A 17289-nucleotide genomic window follows, 5' to 3' on the forward strand; every position below is an offset into this window, starting at 1 on the left:
ATTTCTTTTTTGTATTATCTATGGCTGCTTTCTTGATACCACAGCAGAGTAAGTAGTTGTAACAGAGGCTGTATGGCCTAAAAAATTTACCATCTAGTCCCTTATGGAAAAGTTTGCTGACCCCTGAAAAATGACAGTAGGCTACATACATTGTTCTACCACTTGCTTTCTCACTTAACAATAGTGATACATTCAAGATATATGTAGATCTACTTCTGTCTTTATAGAGATGGAACAATATTTGTTTAAACAAATTTCATAATTTGTTTAACCAGTCTTTTAGGTTGTTTTCTGTTTTTTGCTATCATAAAAGATGTCATTTTCATGCATTTGTGTCAAGCACATCTGTTGGGACAGTTTTTACAGGTGAAATTACAGCGTTAAAGTTCTGTGCATTTTAAATTTTAATCAGTATTGCCAATCAAATACAAAAAGTTTTGCGACAAAACTGATTTAGAGCTGATTCAGTTCCCAAGTGAGACATACTGCTTTTGTTCTCTCTTTTGTTTAGATAATTCTGGGCAGACAAATATATTCAAAGATTCTGAGATAAAACATGTAATAAGGAAGGTATAATCTGTCATGAGATTAGAGTTTAAAAACCCAACAAAAAAGGGAAGGTGTAAGATAGCATCATCTCTGTGTGAAAAATATAACTTTAAAATAATACATATTCATAGAAATGAAAAAGAGAAAAGGGAATAATAAAAGTTATGGCTTTTAGGGGACTTAAGGAATAATAGAAAACTTTATTTTATAAATCTCCAGAAAAAATCATTTACATTTTTCCAAAATTACTTTATACAGTAAATTATACATTAAGTAGACATTATTAAGTTAAATAGTGGTTTCAAATGTTGGTAAATATGTCTTTAGTTGCAAAATTTCAGAGACAGGTTGCACTTTATCCTGATAGAAGTCAAGCCCAGTGAGAAGCTCTACATCACGGACCCGGGCAACGTGAGCTGTAAATCTTTCTTCAACCCAAAGAGCTTCCAGTTTACCTTCCTGAAAAAGAAAAGCACAACACTTTCTTTTTCACAAGGCGGTATTTTTCATGAACAGAAATATTTTTATTGCTTACAAGTTGTCTTTTTGCCGATGATATTTATCTCCTTAAATCTTAATTTGATACAGCTAAATTTAGTTTTTAAAAATAAAAAGAAAACAAAAGTACAAAGTATACTATAACTAACATAGAACACAGTATTCAAAATTTATCCATTTTTATGTTTACTTCAGATATAAATTTTTTAATGAAATTAAATATTGCAGATGAAGTTAAGTCCCCAGTGCTCCTCTGTTCAGAACTAAACATCTTTATATCAGGGCGAATCCCAGTCTGTTTTTTCAAACTTTTACTGTACATCACTATACAATATGCAGTACTGATGAGTCTTTAAACTTATGTTAATATTATAAGTGGTATTCTACAAATTTTTTTCATTCGGTATTAATGTTTGCAATCTGTAGTGATATATCTAGGTCTTGTTAAGTGACTTGTTCTTAGCTGTGGTTTGATATTTCCCCATTTAAATGCAGCACAATTAAATTTTTCATTTCATGTTGATAAAATTTTTGTTATAAATAATGCTATAATAAATAACTTGGTATATGCCTCCTGTGTTCAAGAGCATGAGTTTCTAGGATATGTTAATAAAATTGCTGGGCCATAGAGTACCTTCAATTTCTTTTTTTTTTTTTTTGACATTGTCACTCTGTCACCGAGGCTGGAGTGCAATGGTGTGATCTCAGCTCACTGCAACCTCCACCTCCCAGGTTCAAGCAATTCTCCAGCCTCAGCCTCCCAAGTAGCTGGGATTACAGGCACCCACCACCACACCTAGCTAATTTTTTAATATTTTTAGTAGAGATGGGGTTTCACCACATTGGCCAGGCTGGTCTTAAACTTCTGATCTCAGGTGATCCACCTGCCTTGGCCTCCCAAAGTGCTGGGATTCCAGGCATAAGCCACCATGCGTGACGCAGTACATTAAATTTTAACTTTATCAGATATTAAACCCAGCACTCCTCAAAGTCTTCATACCAATTTACAGTTCCGTAGGCAGTGAAAGATAATTCCAGTTTCCCCACATCTTTGCCAAACCATGGGTGTAAAATAGTGTTTTATGCCATTTATATTTTATTATGCTGACTATTGTTATATTTGTACATCTTTTCAGTTATTTCTCAACCGTTTTATTTTGGATTGTTTTTACAACATGAAAGTTAGTTCAATAATTTAGAAACATGGGTTTCTATCACAGTCTTTATTCTTTATTATAAAGAATAATTTTCTGGTATTCATATGATATTGCTAAAGTTCAGTTAACTTTTCACATAATAAGAAAGTTTCAAAGTTTGTTTAATCAGATTACTGTATTTTCATGATTCTCATTTGACTTCGACGCAGTGGTTTACTTGTTTAAGTATGCAGGCTTAATACAGATAGCCACTATCTGAGCCAGAGGAAGTGTAAGAGGAAATACTTTTTGTTCCTAACCTCTAAAGCACTTGTGTCAGATTCACAAAGTGAGCTAATATTTAAAAAAAAAAAAAAAATTCACTATGTTAGTTTGAGTTCATTCTTTTAATGGGAGTCTAATTCAAAGTCTTTCTATTCTGCCTTTACCATTGCACATTTCAGTAGCACCTAATATCTTTGATCACTTTTTTCCATAATGTTTTCTCCCATTTGGTTTATATGACTCTACTCTCTCCTGACTTATTTGGCATCCATCCAACTAAATGTTTACTCAGTACCTGGCAGTCTTCCCTCTTTTAAATTTGCAGGGAAATGACCACAAAGCATAGCACAAAACTATACTTATGCAGAGACGATACTTAAGGTATTTAACACTGAGTAAGTCGCTGGCACCAACTAATCTGAACAGAAGCCAGCTGTAGACAACTGCCCTCGTTGCACCAGTCCATGCCAACAGAATAGGCTACACAGTTTTATGAGCTATATTTAAATATACTTTGATATTAATATATGTGTGTGGACGGGGGTACGTGTGTGTGTACAAATGACCTGTTACAGAATTAAGTGTATTGTATATACCCAAAATACAACTCATTTTTTGAGACAAAATTGATTTCAGCATTTTTCTGCCCTATCCACATTCTTATTCTCTTTCCTTAGCCACTACAGTCCGGTGATTGCTGCTATCATGCTAATGCAACTACTTTGTCAATGATGACCTCACTGAATGGGGTGTCCTCAGACTTTTCAATTAGTTAACTACCCCAGGCTTCTGAATTTCCTCCTTTGTTATCCACAGTTGTACTGTTTACTTGTTTGATAATACCTTCTGTTTCCTCAGATGACTATACTTCCTGGAAGCATAGATATTTTCGTCAATTTGATTTGGGATCTTTTCTTTCCACTTTCTCCCCTTTGGCAATTGTATTTCACACCCATGATTTAATCCCAAATCTAGATCTGCAGTTCTGATTTCTCCTCCAAGTTCCATATCTGTATTTTCCATATCTGCTGAGTAACTTACAAGGAAAGTCACTTGAACTCATGGCTACATTCTCATTTATCTGACAGAAATTTAACAGTACAAAGATGACAGGAGGAGGGAAAAGGAGGGAAGAAAAGATGAAAGGAACAAGGAAAGGACAAAATAAATAAGAAAATATGATCTAATGCCTTATACCAAGTGTGGGACAAAGTTGTGAATCTATCATTCCTATAGCTTGATCTCAGTTCCCTCTAACCTCTTAATAGTGGGAGTACTTCTGTACATTGTGTAATTCAAATACTTAAAGTACAGAGTTTTCATACAATGCAATGTTTAAAGCAAGCCATCTATTTTATCAGGTGCATCAAAGCATAATTACCTATCCAAATGCTATTGGAAATATTGGCTGGTTTAGACTTACTAAGAAACAGTTTGTGAATGTACTATACTTTCTGGATGATTTGCATATAGGGGAGATTCAATTTCACTCTCTATTGACTACTTTATTTTATTTTATTTTAAGACACAGTCTTGTTCTGCTGGCCAGGCTGGAGTGCAGTGGTGCGATCTCCACTCACTGCAACCTCTACTTCCCAGTTTCAATAAATTCTCCTGCCTCAGCCTCCCGAGTAGCTGGGATGACAGGCATGCACCATCACACCTGGCCTAATTTTTGTATGTTTAGTAGAGATGGGGTCTCACCATGTTGGCCAGGCTGGTCTCGACCTCCTGACCTCAGGTGATGTGCCTGCCTCGGCCTCTCAAAGTGCTGTGATTACAGGTGTGAGCTACTGCGCCTGGCCTCTGTTGACTTTAGAATGTAACTTTATCATAAGATATGATTCCTTTATAATAGCCACCTTTTTTTATATTGGGAAGTCTTAGGGTTTTATATAGATTATTTTGTTTTATCTTTACAAACTTCATAAAAGGAGGTGAATATTTTATCCTTATTAGATATAACAGATGAGGAAACTAACATACTTACCTAAAGAAACCAAGTCATTCACTGAACCCAGGATGTCCAACTCCAAAATCCATGTATTTAAGTTCTATTTTATACTATTTCTCATATATCCTCCTAAATATTCAACTAGTCTGTCAAACTGAAGACCACCAAGAGCAAATCCATCCTTCTCAAAACAAAAGATCATCTGTGGTATACATTTCCTGGTTAGTCATGCCCTGGATTTTTAGTCATCTTTGCCTCTCTCTCATCTTGCCTTTTCCTTACCCATATCTAATTGACAGCTACTCTTATTAACTTTGCAAACTCTTTTATAATCATAGCTTGGCTTAAGTTTGCTTTATACTCATTGCATTTTGTCTCATAATTATCTGTATAGATGTCACATTCTTATTACTATACTGCAAATTCCTCAAAATCTTGGATATGTCCAATTTATTACTGATGATGTCCTATTCAATAGAGCTGATGCTTTATTAATTTTGGAGAGATCACTTCTACTTTGAATAATCAAGGAAAGCTTCATATTATTTGCACTTTACCTTGACTCCCAGGTGGAATTTTTAGCAGATGGAAAAGAAGGGAATTATAGAGGAGAGAAGAACATAGGCAACAGTGATGAGGTAAGCAAACTCAAGATGTGCTCAAGTAATTTCAAGGGCTCCAGTTGGCCTGGAACATTAACCTGTAAGGTCAATTGAGGGTAAATTGTGAAGAGACTTAAGTACAGGCTGGAAGTTGTTTTTGTTTGCTCCTTTGTATTTTGTTGTTATTGTTCAAAAGTTTTGGGGTGAGAGGCTATGACAAAATATAAACTAAATTTTAAGATGAGTAAGTTGGTAGTAGTGCACATTGACAAATGAAAAGAGAAGAGGAGACCACAATTCTACTTAAGATTCATTTTCAAGAGTCCTAATAGAAGGTCAAAAGGGCCCAGACCAGGAATAGCAAATGTTTTCTTCTTTGTGTACTCATTGTAATCACTCCGTTATGTCTACCTAGAACCTCTGTAATAACGAACAGTTTAATCTGGATTTCATGGTAGAGTACCACATCATATCAGTCATTGATGTCTGTCATTGGAAGAGGAAGTAAAGAATAATGGCTTACCCTTGTCTCAACCAAATAAAATGCTGACAGGAAAAGTAGGAAGGGATTCAGTTCAACAACATATCCTGATAGTTTCCTGTTTAGAAACTCTTCTTCCTCATTTTAAGAATAGTGAGTGGCTCACTATTCAGCCTTTAAACTTGGCCACCTTCGTTAAACAATTTAAACACAAGTAAAATCGTATCTGCATGACCCAATTGAAATGTCACCCTCCCTGTCAGGAAATAATTCTCCTTTGAAATCCTACTATAGCAGTTTATCTGTCCCTCTCTTACATCACTTATCTCTTTCTTCTAATGTTTTCCTGGATTTCTAATTGTGAGTGCCTTCTATAGTGCACAGCATGGTGAAGGCACTCATGTGTTGAATACCTGAAAGATATAGATGAATCCCAATCTGGCCTAGATCCCAAGCTTTAATTCTCAGGCTCTATTTGCCTATGGGACTTTCCACATCAATACCCATTTCCACAAACTTAAAATGCCTAGCTTTAGCTGATCCTATCTACCAACCAAAAAGTTCTCATTCCTAACTTTCCTCTTTCTGCCTTTTTCCTAATTATCAACATTCAAATCTGATTCATCTTTGAGTTTCCTTTTGGGGTGCGGGCTCTTGTATCCAATCAGTTACTAAATCCTCTTCATTCTTCATACCCACCCTCCATGGAAGACTCTTCGTAGTCTTCTCAATATACTCAAATTCTATCCATCCTTTGGGCACAGCCCTACTTACACCTTATTTTATGAAATTTTTATTGATCATTCCAGCCAAATGTGATTTTAATTTCAAATATTAAATCCTTTTAACATTAATTGTCCGTTGATCCCAACTTTGCAACCTCTTTTATTTTTTAGTTTTTAGAATAATTCTTGCATTGTTGACTGACTAAATTGTGTGTCTATATCTCATATATAAATTGAAGTTGTATATGAACTCTTTTTTTTTTTTTTTTTTTTGAGACGGAGTCTTGCTGTGTCGCCTAGGCTGGAGTGCAGTGGCTGGATCTCAGCTCACTGCAAGCTCCGCCTCCCAGGTTCACGCCATTCTCCTGCCTCAGCCTCCCGAGTAGCTGGGACTACAGGCGCCCGCCACCTCGCCCGGCTAGTTTTTTTTTTGTATTTTTAGTAGAGACGGGGTTTCACCGTGTTAGCCAGGATGGTCTCGATCTCCTGACCTCGTGATCCGCCCGTCTCGGCCTCCCAAAGTGCTGGGATTACAGGCTTGAGCCACCGCGCCCGGCCTATATGAACTCTTTAAAAGCGGGGACAATGTGTTCCTCCTTTGTGCATTCTAAAGAGTTTCTATCATGATACTGTATGCTTAATAGGTACTCAACATATTTGTTGAATGACTTCAGTAAAACCTAAGTTCCAGGATACATATTTTTTCTATAAGGAATTTATATGCAAGTTGAATTAACTACTTACATATAATCTGCCTTGATCCAAAAAGGATTTTGAGGTAGCCTAATAAATGATGTTTAAAAAAAGAATGTTACTTGAACTGTGTGTATTTGTGTGTGCATGTGTATAATCAATTTCACACCTCATGGCTCAAGTTGATGGAATTTTTACATGTACATACTCATTCAGAAATATTAATTTAGTGATAACATTGGGAATAACTTTAAGATTTGTGACCAAAATAAAAATAAGTTCTGGTGTTTCTATTACATAGTAGAGTGACTGTAGTTAATAACAATGTATTGTATATTTCAAGATAGCTAGAAGAGAGGACTTTGAGTGTTATTACCACAAAGAAATGATAAATGTTTAAAGTAGTAGATATGTTAATTATCCTGATTTCATCAGTATACAAAGTATGCATGCATTTAAACATCCCACTATACCTCATAAACACATACAATTTTCATGTTATAAATAAAAAAAGAAAAAAGAGATTAACAAGATTTCATCTCTTTCATTCTTAGTGAATGTGAATAAAACATATGAATAAAATACATGAGGTATACATATGTTCAACTATGCAGATATATGTTTAAATTGATATTAATTACATAGAGATCAATAGTCTAAGGAAAAGCCTAAAAATGAAGTATTACAACTTTTCCCATGAAACACTTAAGAAAATACATTTTAGAGCCACTTTTATGAGAGCCCAAAAGAGCTCTGACTCATTTTCTCATGTCCTGGACCCTCCCAAAGCATACTCACAGGACAGCTTTCCACGTTGGTAGGTCGGTGAGGGATGATAAAGGGTAGGATGTCCAGCCACCCAGGGCAGTTTTCCGGTGTGTGGCTCTTGTTTTTACAACTGGTCAGCACCACAAAGTAGTGCGTTGGGATGGGAATGTCAGTGTTCACTATATGTCTTACAAAACATAATTGAAAACATGTTTTGATGTTATTACACTTTTGCTTCTAAAGGTGATAAGTGTGTTTACATAGTTTTTCCATATATATGTAAAACAATCATTCGTATAATTCTAAGTTTGACAGCATTTTACTATATGCTAGGTACTTTTTAAATAACTTGCATGCAAAGTTTTAAGTGCAAAATCTGACTCCACCAAAGGAATACAAGCTGGTATAAATATGCAAATATATATTAAAAAAACTATGTAAAGACACACACACACACACACACATATATATATTTACTTCTAATGGTACTTTGGAATTTTTTTTTTTAATAGAGATGGTTTCTCACTTTGTTGCCCAAGCTGGTCTTAAACTCCTGGGCTCAAATGATCCTCCCACCTCAGCCTCTCAGTGTGTTGGCATGACAGGCATGAGACACTGCACCAGGTCAATAAATGTCTTCACATAGTTTTAAAGAAATGCCAAAGTAAAAATATAGTAAAAGAAAGTAATGAATAAAAACCACAAAGTCTTACATATTTTTTACTCCCATCAGCCAGAATAGAGATTACAGCAGAAGTCCAAGCTTGGTCATTCTAACATGAAAACATATTAGACTACAAAAAACAAAGAAAAAAAAGAAAAAAAAGAAGCAGAGCATGATATTCTGCCTCCTGCATTTCCTCGTTTTGTTGACTTCATATTTCACAGTAGTGTTTACTAATACAGCAGAAGCTGAGAATGAAGGAGCCCAGATTCCACCTCCAGCCGTGCACTTCCACAAAATGTTTGGACTTTCACTCATCCTCTAATTCTATCATTTACTGAGTTTCCTCAGCTTTGCAAGGATGTGATTCTGTGCTATCAACTTCACAGCGTAGACATGGGGATAAATCCATACAACTGATGCGACAGTACTTTGGTTTCAGATAATGAACATGAGAGTGTTTTCAAAAGTTTTAAGTGCAAAATCTGACTCCACCAAAGGAATGCAAGCTGGTATAAATAGAAATGTATTACTGTGATTTAGAACATGGACTCAGAGCCAGGCTGTCCAGGTTCATATTCTGGCTTTACCACTTATTAGTTGCAGAATTTAGATAAGTTGTTTAACCTCAGTTTCTTTAACTGTAACTGGGGGCTAATGGAACCTAACTAGGGTATCTTTGCGGTTTAACTGATGTATATGTGAGTTCTTTAAAAAAGTACCTAGCATATAGTAAAATGCTGTCAAAGTTAGAATTACTCGAATTAAGAAATTGTGAAAGATAGAGTCAATACTGATATATTGATTCAGTATTCATTCAACACTGAAATAAAGACATGGTGAAAAAAATAGAAAAAGGCCACATACTTAGTAGTCATAAATGTTACTTTATCAGAAGGTACAGGTAGAAATCATTGCTTTACATAATCTAGGCTTAGTATAGTTGTTTAGTTTGGTCCTTCATATGTTTTGATAATAAAGAGAAATGGTAGATGGAACTTCTCTAAAACTCTATTACTGTGCTCTGCATTCAAAACTAATTCTTAGCAACCTGTTATGATCAGGCTTAGTACTAAAATGTACAGTTTAGTTAGGACTAGTTCTCTGCATCATGAAATTTACCTACATTGTCTCCTGGGAAATGCTTTTATGAATTGTTCACTATTCTTGTAAAATTTACCTTAGTCTTTACTTGACTTTTTTTCATTTATTGTTGGATTGGTTTTATATTCACTGATAGTACATCAAGTTTTCTCTACCTCCTTAGCCTTTACAAAATTTCATGTTATCTTTGCCCATTAATTTAGCAATTTTCCAAATGAAATTTTTGCTAAACTTTTCCAGGAAGTGTTTTCTTTGCCCCTTAGTTTAAATTTTTTGCAATATAAGTTTTCTCCTAAATATTTAGATAGACTAGATTGAAAATAGTCAACAATAACATTTGTCTATGAATGTATTATGTAATATTTAAAGTACTAAGCTTTACTTAAAATATTGGAATTTCCCCTCATGAGACCTATTGATAAATCCAAAAGTCAAACACTTACTCGGTAATTTCGTCTGGAGCATCAAAATGGCCATCATAATTATAATCAAATATTGGTCCACTAACCACATTTACTCCATTTCTTTCTGTGGCGTGTTTTATAAGAAGAACACTGTGGAAGTAGTCCCACATTTCTAAAAATAAAATAATAAAGTGTTTAAAATGTCTACTTCAGTCGAACGTGACAATATTTTCTATTATAGACAAGTACATTTAAATAGCATGAAATTCTGCTGTAATCATTGTCAATGGTGATTGGGTAATTCTCCAGAACAGGCTTCACAAGCAAAAATAAACAGCTACATTGATGATAGCTTTTTGTTCTTGTAATTATAGTCTTGAAATTACAGTTAAATATGCCTCCAAATTTCTCCCTAGGGCTGAGTTGCTTATGGGACAGTGAGTGTTAAAAATAATCAGAACACATATGTTGCCTGACTAATTATTACTCTGGGGATGAACATTTACCTTTCATTTGCTTTTAGTGAGTGGCAGTAATCAAATTAAGGGTTAAAAACAAATTATCAGAATTCTAGCAACAAGTCACTCAAAGTCAAAGTTGAAAAGAATCTATGTGAGGGATCCTTCCTGTACCTATATTTAAACCGTTAGAATAAAATGACCTTAATATCAGGAACAAATTGCAATTTAAAAAATGTGTTTAGTTTGGAAGTTCAGGGAGTCACTTAACTATTTCAAAATTAATACTCTAAATACATACTTACTTCTGAATTCTTCATACATAGGTACCAAATTGCTCGTAATTAAAGCATCATATTGGCTATCAGAAGTTCTATTGATGGCTGCAAAACAAATGGATCTTATTAGATCTAGCTATAGGAGAAAATATGACATACTGCACAATAGGCCTATTACTATTACATATTAATATAAATTTATTAACAGTCAAAGCACAGAAATAGTACTTTCTAGCAGAAGTCATTAATAATGCAGGCAGTTTTATGTCTGTAGTGGGTTGAAATGTGATCCAAAAAAGCTACATCCAAGTCCTAACCATTCCTTTCATCCCTGTGAATATAAACTTATTTGGAAATAGGTCTTTGTGGATGTAGCTAGGAGTCTCTAGATGAGACTATCCTGGATTTAGGGGTGGACTGCAAATCCAGTGACTAGTGTCTTAATAAGGAGAAGGAGATTTGGGAAGAGGAGAAACACAGGGGAGAAGGTCTTGTTAAGATGGAGGCAGAGGTCTGAGTGATACCAGTACATGCCAAGGAATGCCTGGAGCTACCAGAAGCTGGGAGAGACAAGGAAGGATTTTTCCCTAGAGCCTTCAAAAAGAGCATGGCTGTCAACACCTTGACTTTAGCCTTCTGATCTCCAGAACTGTGAGATAATACATTTTTGTTTTAACTCAATCTTTTTTGGTAATTTGTTCCAGCAGTGCTAGGAAACAAACAGAATGCCAGATATATATGCGTAGTTATTGGAAGTGCACAAAATAATAATGTTATTATAGATAGCTGTCTTCCAAAATAAAATTTTCTGAAGAAAATGAGTTTTTACTTGGTAGCGACTGATATGGTTTGGCTGTGTCCCTCTCAGTCTCATCTTAAATTGTAGCACCTGTAATTCCCACGTGTTGTGGGAGGGACCCGGTGCGAGGTAATTGAATCAAGGGGGCGGGTCTTTCCCATGCTGTTCTTGTGATAGTAAGTCTCACGAGATCTGATGGTTTATATTATAAAGAGGAGTTTCCCTGCACACACTGTTTCTTGCCTGCCGCCATGTAAGATGTCTCTTTGCTCTTCCTTCGTCTTCCCTAATGATTGTGAGGCATCACCAGCCATGTGGAACTGTGAGTCCATTAAACTCCTTTTCTTATTTCCTTTTTTTTTTTTTTTCTTTGAGACGGAGTCTCGCTCTGTCGCCCGGGCTGGAGTGCAGTGGCCGGATCTCAGCTCACTGCAAGCTCCGCCTCCCGGGTTTACGCCATTCTCCTGCCTCAGCCTCCCGAGTAACTGGGACTACAGGCACCCGCCACCTCGCCCGGCTAGCTTTTTGTATTTTTTAGTAGAGACGGGGTTTCACCATGTTAGCCAGGATGCTCTTGATCTCCTGACCTCGTGATCCGCCTGTCTCGGCCTCCCAAAGTGCTAGGATTACAGGCTTGAGCCACTGCATCCGGCCTAAACCCCTTTTCTTTATAAATTATCCAGTCTCAGGTATGCCTTTATTAGTATGAGAACTGACTGATACAGAGACTGCTGAAGGGAACACCACAAATCATGGGCTCTCAGGATTTATGGCTGTGCTGTCTAGCACAGTGAGTGTTCAGCGAGTGTGCTCTGAAAGCAGATAGCCCAGGTGGGAACCCCAGCTCTGCTGCTCACAACTGCACCCCTCAGGCAAAGTGCTGCATCCCTCTGTACTTCGTCTCATGGCATCTGTCTCACAGAATTATTGTGAGGATTAAAAGCTGCAAACCTATAAATGTTTATTCAAATCCTTTTTCATTTAATTTCATTTTGGTAAGAACACTTAACATGAGATCTACTCTGTTAACAATTTTTTAAGTACTGTTGACTCTAGATACAATACTGTACAGAAGATCCCCAGAGCTTATTTATCTTGCTTAACTGAAACTTTATGCCCATTAATTAGGAACTCCCCATTTCTCCCTCCCCCAGCCCCTGGCAACCACCATTTCACTCTCTGATTCTATGAATTTGACTATTTTAGATTCTGTAATATATAAGAACATGAATGAAACTTGAGGACATTGAGTGAAATAAGGCAGTCACAGAAACACAAATAGTGCACAATTCCACTTATATTAAGTTTCTATTATAATACTTTTTATACTTAAACTATACTTGGATATCTTAACTAATTCTTTTTTTTTAATTACTATTGAGGTTGAGGCAGAGTCTTGCCATTTTACCCAGGCTGATCTCGAGCTCCTGCACTCAAGTGATCCCCTCCTGCCTCAGCCTCCCGAGTAGGTGGGATTACAGGCATGCACCATCCTGTCTGGGTAACTCATTCTTCAATGAGAGGCCAATAAGTAGACACCAAAAGACATGAAGAAACAAGTAGCTCTTTTTTCTTAAGATTTCACATGGTGTTTATAGTTCTCTGACTCCACAAAAAGCCTCTTCTACCTTTTTAACTAAGCCTTGAAAGTTGGAAAGGCAATCAACATAACATTACCTCTGTTTTAGAGGAAAATAAGAACCTGCTAGTAATAGAACTTCTATTTTTAATAAATAATTGGAATTTATACTGGAGAGTTAGAAGAGAGTTTCATTTTATCCTTATTATTACTATTTTTTTTTTAACTGACAAAGTCTCACTATGTTGCCCAAGCTGGTCTCAAATTCTTGAGCCAGTGATCCTCCTGCCTCGACCTTCCAAAGTGCTAGGATTACGAGCATGAGCCACCATGTCTGGCCGTATCCTTAATTTTTTGAGACAAGTTGTTTAATTATTAATTTTATTCATTGTCAGGCAAACATTGATGTATTAACTAATATGGCCTAACAGATACAATTTTATACACCAATTTCAAATATTTTATTAATAAAATGTTGCAACTTTTTTTTTTTTTTTGAGACAGAGTCTCACTCTGTCACCCAGGCTGGAGTCAGTGGCTCAATCTCGGCCACTGCAGCCTCCACCTACCGGGTTCAAACCATCCTCATGCCTCAGCCTCCTGAATAGCTGGAACTACAGGTACACACCAGCCAACCCAGCTAATTTTTCTATTTTTAGTAGAGATGGGACAGGGTTTCACTTATGTTGGCCAGGCTGGTATTGAACTCCTGATCTAAGGTGATCCACCCACTTTGGCCTCCCAAAGTGCTGGGATTACAGGTGTGAGCCACCGCACCTGGCCTGTTGCAAATTTTTAATGTTTATCACAGGGCTTACATAAATTTGGTACCCCTGATTGTACCTAGATACATAAAACATATCAGTTTATTTATCCTAACTCTGTTAGGAGTTTTAAATTGATAATGCTACTTGCTTTCATTAAGCCTTTTTGCCCATTATAAATTTCAGAATCTTTAAATTACAAATCTCTAAGGAGGTGAAATTGTTGAAAATCTCATAGGCAAGTTAATAAAAATGACATTTCCCGTTGCACAGGGAAGTGGCTTGAGTTTTAGGAAAATCACACTAGCTCTGGCAGGTTCCCAAAAGAGATCCTTTCCAAAAACAACAACAACAACTTAAATTTCATTTGGCTGCTTCAGCTGCAGTTTAAAACTGTTAGCCCTACAGCATGAGCGACAGGCCAAAATTCCAGCCTGATTTCTTATTTTATTTTATTTTATTTTATTTTATTTTATTGTATTGTATTAGGTGATCTTCTCTGTATCATTCCAATTTTAGTATATGTTCTGCCAAAGTGAACACCCAGCCTGATTTCTTTTCACGGGCACAGCTGTATTCTCCAGGCAGACCTTAGCTTGGGCAGGAGCCAGAAGAAATGGGTTTTTAGATGTTTGTGTCCTTCTGCAAAGAATCTTCAGTTTTAAAATTAAACTTAAACCTGCCGAACTCTCTAAACATCTGGGCCAGATAAGAGCTGCTGTGTGGGTCCCACTGCAAAATGTCTTAGTCTTTATTACAGCCGCTGTGCTGCTCTGGCCAGCCACAACCACTGGAAGTGTCTCAGGCAGCTAGCTTAGCCCAAGCAGGTAGTTTTGGTGGTGAGTATATGTTTAAGGCACATGCCCACATCCAGCTGATGAGAGCTTTCTAAGCGACTGCTCTAAAAAAGAGTTCTACTAACCAGGAGGATAGAGGAAGCCGTGGGTGATATTCTTGTCTGCTAAATAGAAGGAACAATTTTGGCTCTCAGAAGGAGGAACCCTGACATCAGCCCGCAGACAGTCTGGGACAGTGGGAGGAAGAGGCGATGTGTCTCCCTGTTGAAAGAGAGAGAGAAAAAAATTACGCCCACAATCGCGGCTCACCCATTGCCTTATATGGTTTGTCACTTCCCTAGAATGTTTTTCATTTAAGCTTTTCCTATTTTCTTAGTGAATCAGGTCTACGCAAGCAATGGGAATGAATGTCTTCAGCAGTGTTTTCTTCTGTGGTTCCCTTCTGGTTAAGGACATCGGGAGGGCAAATCAAATACACCTTGGAAAAAAATATTTGCACAATGAAACCTGAATTGAGAGGAGAGGAATAATGGGAACTATTCCTAAGAACTAAAATCCTTTTCAAGATCTAACTTTTTTGTGGTGATATATATTGTACTTGTAAATAAAAATTGTAAGTAAAATGTATTTACTTTTAGCATACAGATATAAACTAAATATTAATATATTATTCTTCAGCTGTTCAAGAACTTTTTATCAACCTAAGATTAATTCAAAGAAGGTGTAGTTGTCTAAACAAATTAGTTTTGAATATAAATAAACTTACAGCCATGCTTCATTCCTCATGAAATATAAGAATTTTTAAAATAATTTCTTAGGCCCAGCCGGGCACAGTGGCTCATGCCTGTAATCCCAGCACTTTGAGAGACCAAGGCAGGCAGATCACGAGGTCAGCAGTTCAAGACCAGCCTAGCCAACATGGTGAAACTCCGTCTCTACTGAAAATACAACAATTAGCCAGGTATGGTGGAGGGCGCCTATAATTCCAGCTACTCTGGAGACTGAGTCAGGAGAATCGCTTGAACTCAGGAGGTGGAGGTGAGCTGAGACTGCGCCATTGCACTCTAGCCTGGGTGACAAAGCGAGACTCCATCTGAAAATAACAATAATAATAATAATAATAATAATGTCTTAGGCCAGGCTTGGTGGCTCACGCCAATAATCCCAGCACTTAGGAGGTTGAGGTGGGCAGATCACTTGAGGTCAAGAGTTCGAGGTTCAACATAGTGAAACCCCCTCTCTACTAAATATACAAAACTCAGCTGGGTGTGGTGGTGTGTGCCTGTAATCCCAGCTACTCGGGAGGCTGAGGCATGATAATTGCTTCAACCTGGGAGGTGGAGGTTGCAGTCAGCTGAGATCGTGCCACTGCACTCCAGCCCAGGCAACAGAGCGAGACTCTGTCTTAAAAAATAGTAATAATTTCTTTGTAACCCTATTTAAAGACTAGTACAATAATTTATTTACCAAGGGGACATCCAATAAATGTGCTGCCTAACTCGAGTATTTAAGGTAATACTATATTATGTGGTCATCATATTTTGATTAGCATATAATCATGGGTAAGTGAACATTTTACTATTTGTTTATTTTTCTCAGACATTTTGATTTGTATGCTCTCTACTGCCTATAATGGTTATCTTTCTTAATAAAACTTGAAATAATTTATTAAAAAAAAGGTTAAGTTAAATTAGGATGACCTTCCTTTATTCACTGCATTGTGCTGAAAGCAAAATTAGCTACGTTGTCTAAAACCTCTGAGTTCAATTCACAAAGGAAGAGGCAACATACACTGCGTGCTGTCTTTGTAGCCAGGAGAGCACCATGCTGAGGTATAGAACAGGTGGGAGCTGAAGATGAGAAAAGTCCAGAAAAAGCAAGGCAGAGACTGTACTCCCTAACATAATACAAAGCTCCAGCTAGAAAAGACACAGAAGTTGAGAAAACTTCTCAACTTGATTGAACACATACACTTACTTTGCTCCCTTCTAAAATTCCATTAAGAGGACAGTAATAATGAAAACACGTAAGAGATGACAAGGAATATTCAGAAGCCGGAAGTCAGATAAATAATAATAAAATTTAGTAGACCAGTAAACACCAACTACCAAGAGCTTATGTTTGGGGAAAGCACCAAGAAAGTCCTACTGTAGAACCCCAGAAGGGTAGAACTTGGAGTCCTAAAGACAGGAGTTTGCATAAGGCTGGAAATAGAGGATAGATTGAAAGTCTGCAAAAAGGGCTAGACAGTATGTTTACTCTCTGGAGAGTTTAAACCAGAGGGATGATCAGACTAAAAGACACAAGGCACAGCCAAGAACAGGTGCACCATACTGAAAACAATGAGATTAAATAAAACTATATGCTCAATAATAAGATTCCCCAATCTCATTGCCCATTTAGCCTGAAAATTGTACATGCTGAGTCAGATTAGAAGTATCCTCTCTTTGGAAAACAACCAGCCTGAAAGGAAACTAGATACTGTCAATTTGGAGTCCTCAACAAAATGGCTGGTTCTCTTCCTGATCAACCTATAGTGAAGCTTATAGACTGGAAAGACCCAGCCATAAAGTTTAGTGCCTAATTCTTAAAATAGAAGATGACAGCCAAGGACCACTAGATACTGGGGAATAAGGGAGAAGAAAAAGAGACAATGTAGAAGCCAGAAGAAAACTCTTTTCTCAGAGTGCTAAGAGTATATGTGGCATCCATAAAGAAGGAACAGAGGCAATTTTTAAAAAGGGAAAAGGT

At 36.8% G+C, this 17289-nt stretch overlaps 1 protein-coding gene across 1 annotated transcript in view; it reads right to left on the reverse strand.

Annotated features, from left to right (window-relative positions):
- Positions 1-386: 386 nt before the first annotated feature.
- ENPP3 (ectonucleotide pyrophosphatase/phosphodiesterase 3) overlaps positions 387-17289 on the reverse strand; it is a 101652-nt gene continuing 84749 nt past the window's right edge. Inside the window, exons 22-26 of the mRNA XM_011962160.1 lie at positions 14664-14799; positions 10627-10704; positions 9903-10035; positions 7722-7878; positions 387-1008 (exon numbers count right to left, since the gene is read on the reverse strand). Coding sequence (XP_011817550.1) covers positions 838-1008; positions 7722-7878; positions 9903-10035; positions 10627-10704; positions 14664-14799 — 675 coding nt within the window. The 3' untranslated portion in view covers positions 387-837. The remainder of the gene's footprint in view (positions 1009-7721; positions 7879-9902; positions 10036-10626; positions 10705-14663; positions 14800-17289) is intronic.

Source organism: Colobus angolensis, unplaced genomic scaffold, assembly GCF_000951035.1.
Source record: "Colobus angolensis palliatus isolate OR3802 unplaced genomic scaffold, Cang.pa_1.0 Scaffold58, whole genome shotgun sequence".
Classification (NCBI taxonomy): domain Eukaryota; kingdom Metazoa; phylum Chordata; class Mammalia; order Primates; family Cercopithecidae; genus Colobus; species Colobus angolensis.